The 14,370-nt window shown below is 45.9% G+C and overlaps 1 protein-coding gene and 2 long non-coding RNA genes across 8 annotated transcripts in view; 1 reads left to right on the top strand and 2 right to left on the bottom strand.

Moving 5' to 3' along the window:
• Nucleotides 1–4,377, bottom strand: part of IRS4 (insulin receptor substrate 4) — a 24,520-nt gene extending 20,143 nt beyond the window's left edge. For 2 of the 4 annotated variants that reach the window (XR_014507193.1, XR_014507194.1), the window contains exon 1: nucleotides 143–4,112. Coding sequence is in view for 2 of the 4 variants with exons in the window: in XM_083423427.1 (XP_083279553.1) it covers nucleotides 143–3,749 (3,607 nt within the window). In the remaining 2 variants the exon portion in view is untranslated. Of the gene's footprint in view, nucleotides 1–142 lie in introns of all 4 variants that reach the window. The other 2 variants (XM_083423427.1, XM_083423426.1) reach the window with 2 other exon arrangements.
• Nucleotides 4,345–14,370, top strand: part of LOC310669719 — a 23,899-nt gene continuing 13,873 nt past the window's right edge. The window contains exons 1-2 of one of the 2 annotated variants that reach the window (XR_014507314.1): nucleotides 4,345–4,432; nucleotides 4,790–5,472. This is a non-coding gene — a long non-coding RNA (uncharacterized lncRNA). Of the gene's footprint in view, nucleotides 4,433–4,789; nucleotides 5,822–14,370 lie in introns of those variants that run through there. The other variant, XR_014507315.1, reaches the window with a different exon arrangement.
• The window catches only part of LOC310669725, a 37,548-nt gene continuing 31,881 nt past the window's right edge, over nucleotides 8,704–14,370 (bottom strand). The window contains exons 2-5 of one of the 2 annotated variants that reach the window (XR_014507324.1): nucleotides 10,838–10,942; nucleotides 10,333–10,512; nucleotides 9,225–9,296; nucleotides 8,704–9,052 (exon numbers count right to left, since the gene is read on the bottom strand). This is a non-coding gene — a long non-coding RNA (uncharacterized lncRNA). Of the gene's footprint in view, nucleotides 9,053–9,224; nucleotides 9,297–10,332; nucleotides 10,943–14,370 lie in introns of both variants that reach the window. The other variant, XR_014507323.1, reaches the window with a different exon arrangement.

Below are 14,370 nucleotides of genomic sequence, written 5' to 3'. Positions count from 1 at the left end.
CACTCCTTATGTGATGCTGCCAGTGAAAATACTGCACTAAATAGGAAAAGGGGCAAATTTAAAGAAGAAAATGGTGATTTACAATAATATATTGAAATTATACATGCATTAATTTGTGTGAGTGATTAAAAAAAATACAAACCTTTTCTTGCAGAGTTGCACTTCAAACCATCTGATCTGCTGAAGTCTATGCTCACATACACTCCACTTTCCAGATTCAAAGTACCATTTGGGAGGTGGCAGTTTGGTGAACTAGGGCTCTCCTCACAGTTTAGAGAATTATCTTGTAAATTTAGAGCTATATAGTTCAAGCCATTCTGAAATCCAGTTGAAGTATCTCTGGACATCTTGCTTTCATGGCCATCTGAAATGTGTTCTTCAGGTTTCAACCACACATTGTCAAAAGAGGCAGAGCTGTGCCTTTTGCTACTATCAGTAAAGAAAGAAGAGGAAGTGGTAACAGTGCCAGTGGAAGAAAATGTTTCAGAGCTATGCCTTCTCCTTCCCTGTGGATCAGCACGAATAACTTTAGGTACTACTGGCGGATCAGGACTAGGAACAGAGAACTCACTGCTACCAGCATATTGGTCAACAATGCACAGTCTATTAACAATGGAAGGAGGACTATCAATCTTTAAGCCATTTTTGCTTTCGGTGGTAAATGGTCCAGGTGGCATTGCTGCCATGTTGAAGGTCATTTCTGTATAGTCATCAATCCTACCATTTCCTTTGCTAACACAAGCAGTACCAAATGAGAGCCTAGCATAATCTGAATCAGGTGGATTTCTGGGAATACTAGAACTTGCATAAATTGAAATATCTGTCAAGGAGTTGGATAGTTCTTTAGCAACCTTTGGTGACTGAACATCAAGATCAACACTCATGTAGTCAGAAAGTGGTGACTGCCTATGGTCACTACTGGAGCCAAGAGATGATGGCGATCCTTCTGCAGATAAAGAATAAGGTGTATTACTTGCCTTTTCACCGAAGTCGATATTTATATATTCACCAGGACTAGATGGCTCAAGTGGAATTGTACGATCATACATTCTTGGTATAGTGTTACTACCTCTAGTACCTAATGGAAGTCTTGTAGGCCTGGTAATTTTGTTCTGTTCAAGTCCTTCATCTGAAGCTTTCAGCATAGATGATTTGGAATGGCCATTAGCCAGAACATCATTACTGATATTGTTGTCATTTTCAGCTCCACTATACAATAATTTTCCTGGTGATGACATTGGAACATATTCATCATGCTCACCATTTTCTCCTGACTGAGTCTTAAAGCTTCGTGGGAGAGAGAAATATGAGCTAAAGTTTTTGGAACTGGTGTTGGTATGCATATAATTTGAATCACTAGGTTGCTTTGGAGCAGCTGAGTTTCCAGGTGACATATCCATATACTCATTGTTCGCCAACTTCTCATTGCCACTTTTATTAAAGCCAGTTAAAGGACTACGTACAGGTGAAGAGATAGCCCTAGGAAACATCATCATATATCCTTTGGAATCAGCCTGTGATGATGGCCAGGAACTGTTTATCTGCTTTGGAACAGACACACTTTTAGGAGTCATTGGCAGATAATCACTGTTGCTTGCAAAAGAAGATGCAACTCCTGGCATCATTGGCATGTATCCATCATCTCTGGCTTTATTCCTGCTTTGATTGCATACAGAATCAAGGGCAGATTCCCCATACACTGGTTCAGGGTTATTTTTGAATTTTGGCGATTCAGAAAAAGGCAGGCGTCCATGGCTTCCTGAAGAAACTTCATCTAATGAAGTTGCTGTTTGGGTTGTTTTCTGCTGTGCTGGTATAGAAGCAGGCTTAGTTAGAGAGTAAGTTCTTTTTCTGAAGCATTTTTCAGCCTCCCGGTAATCATCTCTTGAACTATTATTATCCATTTGCTGCTTGCTCATAGACATATATTCATTTAAACAATTTTCTTCTCTGATTGGAGGCGTATTGCCCAAGGAATCTGGGGTATTACTCCTCACACGGAAGTACCTGAAGTCGCCAGGGCTGGAACCATATTCATCGGAAGAAATGAAACCTCCATCACTTGGGGACCCACAGACGGATGAACTGGAAGGCCTGATGAAGGTATCGGAAGCTGATCCATGGCCACTACTTGAAGAAACACTGATGGGGCTAGTAGTGGAAGGGAAATGAGACACTGGCAGAGATGCAGACCTGGTGTGATAAGATGCACTAAATGCTGCTCTAACATATCGTCCACTTCCTTCTTGACGCCCCAAATTCATCCTTGCAGTATTCAGATGAATCAAACTTCCAGTAACTGACCTAAATGGTCTGGTCATTGTCCCCTCCCCTTCACTGGAAGTTCTGAAACGGTAAGAGCTACTACTCTTGGTGGTTGGAGGGGTCCCCCCAGTAACACTTTCAGTTCTGGATCTTCTTTGTAAGCCAGTTTGGCTAGGTGGCAGGTTACCCAGGTGCCTCCTAGTACTGATGAAGGAAATGGGGTTGGTGCTGCTACCACCACCGGAAGACTGGCTCTTGCTGCGAGGTCTAAACTCAGAGAAGGCTTTCAAAGCTTTCATGGTTTCTAGGAAGGTTTCATGCATATTCTGGGCCACCACTGAATCATCCACTTGCATCCAAAGCTCACCTGGCCCAATGGAGGCAGATCTGCCCACCTCAATGAAAAAGAAATTTTCTGAATGCCCACACCGCCGAATGTTCATTAGCTGTAAGTGGACAGAGGGCACCTCACTATTCAGCTTAACAAGGTGGATGGCCTTGGTGGAAAGACACAACCTGTACACCCCAGTCAAATTTTTTGTCTGCCCCAGTCCCTTGGGTTTCACATTTACTTGCCAAACTTCTTTGAAGACGGTCCCTGGCCGAAGAGCAGTCCCGTAATGCTCGTCGTCGTCATCCAGCTGCGGATCAGCCTGGTCTTCCTGCTCCAAGAACCCCCTCTTGCTTTGGCTCATGAGCTCACTGATTGCCTGGTACCAGCTCTCCTGCTCAGTCTCGTTTTCGGCAACCATTGCAAAGTACTCATCCTTGGTGTACAGGGCGATGATGTGCTTGTGCTTGGCATCTGCCCTCCGGCTAACCGTGAAGCACTGGTACAGAGGAATCACCCGCTTCGGGGGTGGGCAGCAAAGGGCTGCGCTCCCACCAGCCGCCGCCGCTGCCGCCGCCGCCCTCATGCTGCTCTTGAACTTCTTCTCGCTGTCGTAGTACTCTAGCCTGGCCGGGGCCAGGTGGCTCTCCACCCGCAGCACGAAGTACCTCTTGTGGCCATGCTTCTGCTTCCTTAGGTAGCCGCATTTCCTCACGTCGTCCCCGAAGGCGACAGCGGACGCCGCCGGTGGGGCAGCTGCCCGGCTTGAGGGCGCCGAGGGGCCGGCTCGCGTTGAAGCCACGGCGCCCCCTCGCCCCGCGCTGGCGTTGCCCCCGGTCGCCGAGGCGTCCTCCTCCTGGACGAGGCAGAGGGAGCTGCTGGGGGATCTCCTCAGAAGCAGCATCAGATGGTGCGGGGGCTGCGCGGGCGGCGGGCAAGGGGCGCCTTCCATCAGCTCCTGGTCCTCTTCGGTAGAAGCAGCAGCAGCAGTAGTAGCAGCAGTAGCAGTAGCGGCAAGCCTGGACGCGCTGGCCCGCTGGTTGTGGCTGTAGCCGCCTCCGCCGCCTGGTGCTCCAGCGGCAATGCCCGCAGCCCGGTCTCTCGCCTCCAGCACGGTGCAGCCACCTTCTCCGCCGAGCATCCCGCTCGCCATTTTAAGGGGCCAGGGCAGGGTCCGGACAGCCGAGCCAGGCGGCGCCGCGCTTGTGCAGCGGGGGGGGGGGAGGGCGGGAGCGCGAGGGGGGTGGAAGAGCCGCCCTCCTCAGAGGCGAAGGGTCTCCCGGGCCCGGCTGGACATGGGTGGCCCCAGTCTGCGTCCACGCCGGCCGTTCCCCGCAGGGGGAGGCGCGAAGCCGGCCCACCGGCGGGGCGTGCGCCCACCCGCTCACTCACTGCCAGCCGTTCGGAGCGCGCAGGGCTCCCCGTCCACTCGCCCCGCTCTGCCTCACTCGCTCGCTCTCCACACAGGCAAGCAGCCGCGGCGGCACCACGGCGAAAACATCACGTGACCCCGCCTCCTTCGGGAGGGAGGGAGAGGAGCCGCTTTAAAAAAAAAAAGAAAGAGATGCCAAAAAAAAAAAAAAAGCTCCAGCGAGAGGCGGTGCTTCTTTCAGCGCGGGGGCGGGGCTGTGTGTTTGTGTGTGTGGTGGGCCGGAGAGCAAAGTTCTGAGAATGGAGGAGCCGGTGGGCGAGGAACCAATCGGAGATGAAGTCCGCTTCGCAAGCGGTCCAATCCGTAGTCACTGCCACGCACACCCCACTCCCGGTCGGCGGGTTGTGTGCGTGCGCGTGCCTTTCATAATGATAGGCGGGAGGCGGGACAAATGAGAGGCGAAGGTAATTAATAGCGGGCGGCTGGGCGCGGGATGCCGTGAAGATGTGTTTGTGTGTGAGAAGGTGGGAGGGGGAAAGGGAGAAGGAGGGGGAAGAAGTGGGAGGCGGGCTCTGGGAGTCGGCCAATCACCGCCTCACACACTGAAACATACGCCGGGCGGAGGCGGGGACCCTTCAATGCCTGCGTGTACAGAGGAATGAGTGAAAAACAACACATACACAGAAAAGGCCACAAGGGATGAAGATGAGTAGCACCGTAATGTACCAATCAGTCCTCACTGCTTCCACGAGTTGCCCAATCAGCGTTTAAGAAATGAAGGTTCACTTTCTTATACTGCTGCTATTCTTTTTTTTTTTCAGGCACTCCTGTAATCCCCCTCCCTCCCTACGACCGCACTCCCCGCCCCATACAGGTTTGATGACCTGAGAGGCGTCGTGGTTGGCCAAAGGAAGAGCCAATCGGCGAGCGCGAGAGCCGAGGGGAGGTGGAGGGGTGGAGCCGCTGAGGAAGTAAACAACTCGTCAGCGCGCGGGCGACCGTTGGAAGAGCAGGAGGGATGTGTGCAAAATTAACCGTCCCAGCTGCCGCTGCTGTAGAGGCGCGGGGGGAGAGGCGCGTCCACGTTGCCTGGAGCGCCGCTGGCTCTCCGAACCGCTCCCGCCCGCCACAGCCACGCCCCTCAGGCCGCGGTGGGGGGGAGGAAGGTTGGGGAAGGGGGTGCCCTCCTATACCCCAAAATTAGCGGATGTAGTTCAGCACTTGTTTCCGATGGTGTTCCCTCATAAACAGCAAGCGCGCATTTCCTTCGCAGTTTGATAGATGGGGAGGGACGATTTACCTCAAGGGGGGGGGAGAGAAGGGGGGGATTTCTCTCTTCACACAGCAGGAAATTTACATCAGGTAGGGCAATACTGTCCTTTTTTACACACGGCAAGTAGAGGGGAGTAAATTTTCCTCAAGTGGGGCAATATCTGTCTTCACGCAATAGGTAGATGGGAAGAAATTTGCTTCAGATGGGGCAATATCTGCCTTCATGCAGCAGGTAGGTGGGAGTAAAATTTTACTTCAGGATGGGGGATTTTTCAGGATAACAACAAGCAAGAAGAGGAGCTTATTAACTTCTGTAACAATATTATAAAAATGGGAAGGAAACAGAAAAGAAGCATGATTCCTGAACTTAGCCCTGTGTCCTAAGGTAGGGCTGTGTCATTTGCCTAGGCTAAAAGCTCATAGCAAAGACATCTTTTAATCATTAGGAGCTTTCTTTGTGGATGGTGGTGTTACGAGATATGTTTGCTTTTCAGGTTTTTTAAGTGTTGCTTTTTAAAAAGCTATTCTTGAAAAATAACCTCAGAATTTGAATTCAAAATTAATTAAAGCACTCAAAACAATACATCTGAGAAGCTGCAGACTTGTTCAGAGTAGTGAATTCTGATCACCCTTCTCAAGCTGATTTTGTATCTGTAGTGTAGAATGTGGGAGGTGATATTAAGGAGTAAAATAAGATATGAGGTAAAAAGGTTGAACAGAACACGAAGAGGATATCACTTTGTGGAAAGTACTTGGGAAGACATATTTAGGTAGCAATCTTTGATGGAATAAACCCCATTGTAATCAGTAAGACTTCACAATAGAGATGGTTATGATTGCACTGTTCTATATTTTAGGGAACCACTGTATGCTACAAGTTCAAATTCCACCCTCACAGCCATTTTCAATGGGCTCCCCAAAAGTGCAATGTAAATGCAAATCTATCAGTCCTGGATATTAAAATGATTACAAATGTAAATGCTCTGCTAGATTTGACTAAATTCCAACCTAGTTCAGCAGCACCACCCCACTACCAAATGCCAGTGGGAAGCCCACAAGCACAGCATAATAGCAGCAACATTCAGCCATTGTTGCTTCTCAGAAACTGATACCTTATGGCTGCATACAAGCCATACATTTAAAGCACATGATTTCCTCCCAAAGAATCCTGGAAATTGGTTTGTTCAGATTACTGAGAATTGTTGCTCTGTGATGAGTAAACTAAAGTTTCCAGGATTATTTGAGGGAAGTTATGTGCTTTAAATGTATGGCTTGAATGCAGCCCAAGCAATAATGGTCCTGAACATTGAGGTTGCATACAGCCATTGTGCTCTGTGCATTTGTCTAAACCCCTTTACAATTCTAGGCATCACCACATCTTATGACAGTGAGTTTTACAAATTATATGCTATGCAAGTAGTACTTTTGTTCATCCTTGATTTGTGGCTAATTTGTTTCATTGGAAGATCTGCAGTTCAAATTATTATTTAAGAGGAAGAAAACTTATTTTCCTCTCCACCCAGATTGAGAGATCACAATGAACATAATATGTTCATAATATAACTCATCATTTGCAATTAGAGTGTTTGCTTGATCCTAACAATTTTTTTACAAACTAAGGTACAAAATGCAAAAGCAATGCCTTTGAGATTCAGATAGTTAATGTTCACATTCAGGAATCAATTTTAAATGGCATATTCAGTCCCAAGTTTCTCACACTCAAGTTTCAAGATTTCAGGGGCAAGTAAGGACTTCCAAAAGGATGCTGTACTTTAGAAGTTTTATATTTGTACAGTGTTGAGTTACTCTAGACAGTTTGGAAATAAATTTATTAACAGCTGAAAGCAGGTTCCTATATTTATTTTTTGCCTTCCTTTGAGGAACTTGAAGTTGTTTACAAAGCTTTCCCCTACTCATTTATCCTCACAACACCTTTGTGCAGTAGATTAGGCAGGGAGGTAGTGACTGGTGCAAGGTCATCTAGTAAGCTTCATGGTTGAAGAGAGAATTGAACCTGGATCTCCCTGGTCTTTGCCTGATACTCAAACTAATATGTCAGACTAGCTATCAGATATGAGTACACTATTGTTCTGTTTTATGACTTCCTACAAAAGGAGAAAGATGAAAGTCCTGTTCATGTACCTGCCTACGATGAATAGGTTCAGAGTTGGTTCTCCAGCAAGAATCTGGCTTGCCTTTCAAACTCTACTGTTCCATTTAACACAACCACTACAACTGACCTTTTACGATGAACAGTGAAGGGACAGAAGGCTCTTAAGTTATGCTCCCACAGAGCTCTCCATTTGTCTACAGGTAAAAGCCTCAGCGCCTAGGACTTGCTGATCGAAAGGTCGGCAGTTCGAATCCCCGCGGCGGGGTGCGCTCCCGTCGTTCAGTCCCAGCGCCTGCCAACCTAGCAGTTCGAAAGCACCCCCAGGTGCAAGTAGATAAATAGGGACCGCTTACTAGCGGGAAGGTAAACGGCGTTTCCGTGTGCGGCTCTGGCTCGCCAGATGCAGCTTGTCACGCTGGCCACGTGACCCGGAAGTGTCTCCGGACAGCGCTGGCCCCCGGCCTCTTGAGTGAGATGGGCGCACAACCCTAGAGTCTGTCAAGACTGGCCCATATGGGCAGGGGTACCTTTACCTTTACCTTAAAGCTGAAGAACCAGGGCTGTATCCATGTGGGAGAACTGAGGCAGCTCTGTAGATGGCAGCAAAATTTTATACCAATTGAACCTAAATAGGTTTTAGAATTGCTCCCTTGGTCTTTTAAGGGAATCATACAATTGTAGAGTTGGAAACGACTTCGTTGGTCATCTATTCCAACCCCCTGCAATGAGTAGATATGCTGCCATATGTAGCTTTTCTTTTTATTTTGAACTAATGTGATGCTAACATGCTGCCTATGTGCAGTATTACATGTGTTTCTGTGTCACCATTTTGAAAAATAATATTTTAAAGGTGTAATGGCTTCATTTTGAAAAATATTGATGTTGTGCATTATACTAGCCATTCTTAGTTGGGAGAAGTAGTTTGCTTCCATCAGCTTGCTAACAGAATGACATTTAAGCGCTTCACAGAAGAAAATGAATGCTATTTCCTACAGTGGATTCTCTAATCAGTCTACTATACTTTATAATAAAGCGATTACAGAACTTTGTATCACTTAAATTCCAGTTGCTGTCTTACTCAGGATTAAGTCCCATTGGATTCAAGGGGAGTTTTAAATGTGTGCAAAAGATTGCAGCCAAAGTTGTTAAAGGTCTAAAAAAATTCCTGATTAATACATAGTCTATAAGAATGTACTGTGGATGAAGCTCTTAGGGAGCTGCTTAGTATTTATGCACTGTGTGAAAATAGTAGAATGTAGTTCTACTACTAACACACCACTTTTCTGCTTCCTTTATTCATCCAGTACATACTCAAATATCAAATGCATCCCAAAAAAGGCATCTTGAAAATTTAAAAATTATGAAGGTTTTTTTTATTTGTAAACATAAGCAAGGTATCTTCAGAAAAGACAATAACACATGAAATTTATTATAAGGATGAGAAATTATATGAACATTTAGAAGAAAATCACTCATTATTGTTACTGATTTGCAGAGCAAATGATACAGTTTTACAAACACTTGGAAAGAAAGAGACTGGTTTTTGTGAATAAAATTGATTTTGTTTTGTCTGCTACCAGAACTGAATTTTTGCTGAAGGCAATGTGGAAGAAATTTCCCAGAAAATATTTGTTTACTTGCTCTTTCATCTGAGTCCACTGGTTTGTTTTGACAGTCACTATGACAAAGCTGCCTTTACCTATCAGGAAGATAAGTGCTTTATTAGCATTTCCTGTTTACAGTCACAAGGATTATACAAATCATATTTTTATCAAGCAAGTCAGTAAACTATATGTAATCTTACATAATTATTTTAGTTTTAAAAATACTGAAAGGGATACAGTTAGAGGGAATGTGTGCATTTTACCCACCTGTTTAAGTGATCAAGGTACTGTAGAAGGTTACTGTTGCTCACTCTTCCAAATGGGATAAAATGTTCAGCTCTATGGACACAGGGAAATGTATGGGCTTAGTCCAAATCCTAAGCTCCCTCAGGCATCAGCCCATCTTGAAAACAGGTGGAGAAAATAAATTTCTCCAAATTTTCAGGAGCAGGTTTCTGGTTACCTTACTTAACCGTATGATTTCCCAAAGGATTTTCCATTTTCTTCTTGTTTGTTAACTTAAAAATGACTCACACTGCTCATGACAGTGTAAGGTTCCCTCCCCTGCTGTTTGTCAGCTGCACTTTGTGGAATGCCTTGGGAGTAATGCCATGTTGCACTTCATTATTCCTGAGGCATTCTGGGAAGTGTGGTTGGCAGTAAGCAGTGCAAGGTTCTCTCGACAGTGTCTCCCCAACAACACTTTCTGCAAAAACAAGGAAGGTGCATGAATCCTGAAAAGTTTGGATACATTTCTCCCTCACTGTACAAAATAGCACAAAATTGTCCCCTCCCCCATTTTCCAGGAGGGGAATTTGGCTCAGTGTTAGTTTTAATTTGTGTGCAGGGACCTCCAGACTGGAGCCTTATTTTGGAGGTTCGTTCTCGTACCAGTGGAATACTGCTGTGGAAAGTAATGTGGGACAGAATGGTTTTATGGGAGTATTTCCCCCTTGGCGTGCATGCGTTGGTTGCTTTCATGCCTGGCTGTTTTAATGCCTGTAGACTTGTTGACATGCTACTCTCAGGTTGGTGGGAGTCATTGGTGGTGCTATGGTCACTAAGGAAGTGGCCAATGAAGTTGCTATGTTCACTGCTGTTTGTTCCATTGTTTTCATTTCAACTTTGCTGCTGGGGCTGGGGTCAATAAAGTTTCAACTATGCTACCCTGGCATTGTTACACTGGTGTAAGTTGGCCACCAGCATGGTGTGACCATAGGATTTCCAAGCACCATGTGATTCTTAATACACTAGGCACAGTGCTTCACCTTAATACCAATGGTAGGAAAACTATAATATTTGCAGGTAAGAAAAAAGAGATTTTGAAAAGGGAGAGAAGGGTCAAAAGTATGGTAGTTTGAGCAGCCAGACTTACCATTTTTTCATTGTTTAAAAGGGCAGGTCCCTCCACAGTCAGTTTCTTAAGGCATGCTGCTGTTGCAATATAGGGAGCATTGCTATGCACATGAACCTGAAGCCAGTGTAAGTTCAGCTGGTGTAATGTCATATCGGATCCAAACCCCATCCAGCAGCAAGGCTGCTGCTCTGTTTAACCCTGACAGAGAGAAAACAAGCCTTTAAAATAACATTTTGTGCCAGATTCACAGTCACATGACCAAGCTGAACATGCTTAGGATCCAGCCTCAGTTCCACCCACCCCCGGTCTCACATTACCCCCTTTTGGAGGACTTACACCAGCCTTGGCTTAGCTGGGATGAGCAAGCTACTCCAGCATATTTTTGACTAAGCTGGGGTTGAAGACTTAAAACTGACTGAGCTGGAGATTTTAGCATCCTAAGGTGCCTTAAGATTGCCCTCTTATTCTAATAACACTACAATCCCCATCAGACACTTCTTTTCCTGAAGTGATAAGGTGCTACCTATTGTTGTTTAGTCGTGTCCGACTCTTCGTGACTCCATGGACCAGACCACGCCAGGCACTCCTTTCTTCCACTGCTTCCCGCAGTTTCGTCAAAAGATGCTACCTATACATGAGGCAAAAAGAAACAAGGTTTTGAAAAATATTTGACTTTCTAACCTTATGTCTCTTGTATATGCTACCAAGATTTAGCATAATTTACTATAGTGAGCTACTTAATATATAGATGTAGGAAAAACATCAAAGTGATGCACAGCTTGAACTCTTGCTAAAAATGGAAAGCTGCCATTACCCCTGATTCTAATTGCTATATTGTGACATCACTCCAGATCTTATGTTTGTGGTGAAAACCCTACATATAACTGCACGGAGAGTGCAAAACAATTTAATAACAACTGATAAAGTGTGTGGTTCTAGGTTTTTTCTTTGTCAACCCAAGAAAGGTAATATTAAATTTAAAATAATGAGTTATGCTTTTCAAATTGTGGGGGGAGAGATTTGTCATATAGTGCTTAGTTTATGGTATCACTAATTGTCATTATCATTAAGTTAGAATTATAGTATACATATTATAAAAAGAAAATCATGTTAATGTGAAAACGCTTTGTGAATAAGACCATAAAAGCATATTCTATGACTGCATTCTACCATATTGTCAATTTTGCAAACCATAAAGCTTTTGAAAATTTGTTATAGATGGTTATGAAACAGCACAAGATAGGGGTGTATGCACCCCTTTTCCTAACAAACTAGAGAAACTACTGGAGTGCACATGGGTTTCTACGAGGCAAGACACAGTGATAACAGCAAGGGACTTTATTGAGCTAACATAACTGAACAACAAAGGCAAAGCAACTGCTTATATTATTATATTATATTATATATTATTATATATTATTATATTATTATTATTGCACTAGCCAAAGGCCATGGCAACGTCCAAAGAAGAAAGAAGAAAAACAAGCAGACAGTAGTCTCTACATATGCAGTAAAACCATGATTAAATCTACCAAAATTTCTTATTACACAGAATAAAAAGTAATTCTCAAATAAAATGTGCAGATTAGATCCCAGAGACTCTTTTGCAATTGACCTCTAGCGCATCCAGTTCTTTATTACTAATCTTCCTAGCTGCCTTATAAGGTGGCATAGAGAGCCACCTTAAAAGTCACAGAGCCATCAGCATCACTCAGCAGCCATTTCACCCTCTCCACCCTGGTTAGATTTGTTTTCTTCATGAAAAGCAGTTTTATGAATCAATTTGTTTGGTCCGTGTATAGTGGACATTGTAGTAAGTAATGGCAAATGTCTACAAATTGTTGCCCACACAGACAGAGTCTCTCTTCATAAGGTATTCCATTGTATCATCCAGCTATGACTGCTAAGGGCATGGATTGAAAGCGTTCTGTGAAGGTGACACTTAATGAGGCAGATGGAAGATTTGTCAAATATCTGACTTGAAAGTGCATTGTTTTAATAAGCAGAAACCCCAAATTAACAATCTCAGAAAATTAGAATATTAAATGAAATCAGCAAAACAAGGACTGCAAATAGAGCAATATTGCACCTCTGAGAAGTAGAAGCATGCATATGTACTCAGTACTTGGTTTGGGCCCCTGAGATTGTTAATTTGGGGTTTTCATCAGCTATACACCATGATCATCACAATTATAGCAAATAAAGGCTTGACATATCACGCTTTGCATGTCATGAGTCTATCTCCTATATTAGTTTCATCTTTTAAGTTGAATTACTGAAATAAATGAACAACGTGATTTGCTGTCAAAACCCCCAAGCTGTGAATCGTAACTTGGACCTTAAGAGCCAATGCCAGTAGCCCCAACCCTGATAATGGATATGTACTGAATCAGAAGAGAGGGGCTCAGAATCCTTAGTCCAGACTCAAACTCAGGTGGACATAGACCACTGAATACATAACACTCCCTTCCCCTTAGGCACGAACCCTAACCCCCATCAACACACATAATCCTCAAGATTATAAGGGCGGCAGAGCTCGCCCCCTTGGGTCATTTAGAGATTGTGTTGGAGCTGGTGTCATGGGTGTCACCAGTGTTGTCGCCTTGGCGCTGTCTGGCGGTGCAGTCCCAGGGCCCCATTCCTCTGTACTTCCTGGGAACACAGGGTCCTCCTTGGGTGCATCAGCCTGTGAACCGAGCCGATCATTCACTTCATCCCTGTGCTTTGGTGTGGTGGCGGCAGCTGGAGCTGGGGCATCAGTTAGGTGGTGCCACACTTGGTCCCCATGCTGGCGGTGGACCCGACTGTCTGGCATGGCAACCTTGTAGGAGACAGGCCAAGTTGCCCTGGTAGCAGCAGGGATCCAGGCAAGGCCATCTCCATAGTTCTGGGTGTAGACAGGGTCATCTGGGGTGAAGGACATGGGGGCCGCTGGAGGCTCCTGGCCTGGAGGCCAATCAGATGCAAGGTTGGGGTGCAGCCGATCCAGGAGCGATGCCAGCTTCCGGTTCATGAGGAGCTCTGCTGGGCTTCGGTCTGTGACGGTGCAGGGCGTGATGTGCTGCTGCAGCAGGAAATCTGCTAAGCGCTGGTTCCAGTCCCCCTGGACAATCCGGGTGAGGGATTCCTTGGTGGTCCTCACCATTCTCTCGGCCTGTCCGTTTGTTGATAGGTGAAATGGTGATGACGTGTCATGCTGGATTAGGTTGTCAGCCATGAACTTCTGGAACTCAGCCGATGTGAACTGTGCTCCATTATCGGACACAATGGTGTCTGGCAGGCCATGTGTGGTGAAGACCCATTTCAGGGCCCAGATGGCGACCTTGGAGTTCATTGCTGAGACTGGCACCACCTCAAGCCACTTTGAAAAGGAGTCCACAATGATCAAGAATGTCTGACCTTGGAACGGGCCAGCGAAATCAATGTGGAGTCTTGACCATGGTTTTCGCGTCATCTCCCACGGCCGGATCAGGGACTGGGGCATGGCTGGTCGGAACTCTTGGCAGGTCTGGCAGCACCGGATCCATTCTTCTAATTCCGCATCAATGCCTGGCCACCAGACATAGCTCCTGGCCAGAGCTTTCATGCGGACGATACCTGGGTGACTCACATGCAGATCCTCCAGCACTCTGGTCTGCAGCTTAGCAGGAATCACAACCCGGTTCCCCCACAGCAGGCATCCCTTGTGAACTGACAGTTCATGTTTCCGGGAGATGAATGGGGAGAACTTGGCATCGAGGTGACCCACTGGCCACCCTCTCCACACCCAGTTGAGGACACGGGAGAGGGTGCGATCTTTTGCTGAGTGTATGGCAACATCTCTGGTGTGAAGTGGTGGCTGGGGCAGAGTCTCCAGCAGCATCACGCTGTGGGCTGGGGACGGATCCGCGTCTATGTCTGGCAATGGCAGGTGGCTTAGGGCAGCTGTGTGGCCCAAGCTCTTGCTGGGACGGTGGCGAAGTGCGTAGTCATATGCATTGAGAAAGATGGACCACCTTAGCATCCTTGGGGACAGGATCTGAGGAGTCTGCCGATCAGGAGCAAAAAGGCCCAGCA

Source organism: Podarcis tiliguerta (assembly GCF_965153285.1).
Source record: "Podarcis tiliguerta genome assembly, chromosome: Z".
Taxonomy (NCBI): Eukaryota; Metazoa; Chordata; class Lepidosauria; order Squamata; family Lacertidae; genus Podarcis; species Podarcis tiliguerta.
The sequence above is the reverse complement of the archived record's forward strand: the minus strand, read 5'-3'. Positions and strand labels throughout refer to the sequence as shown.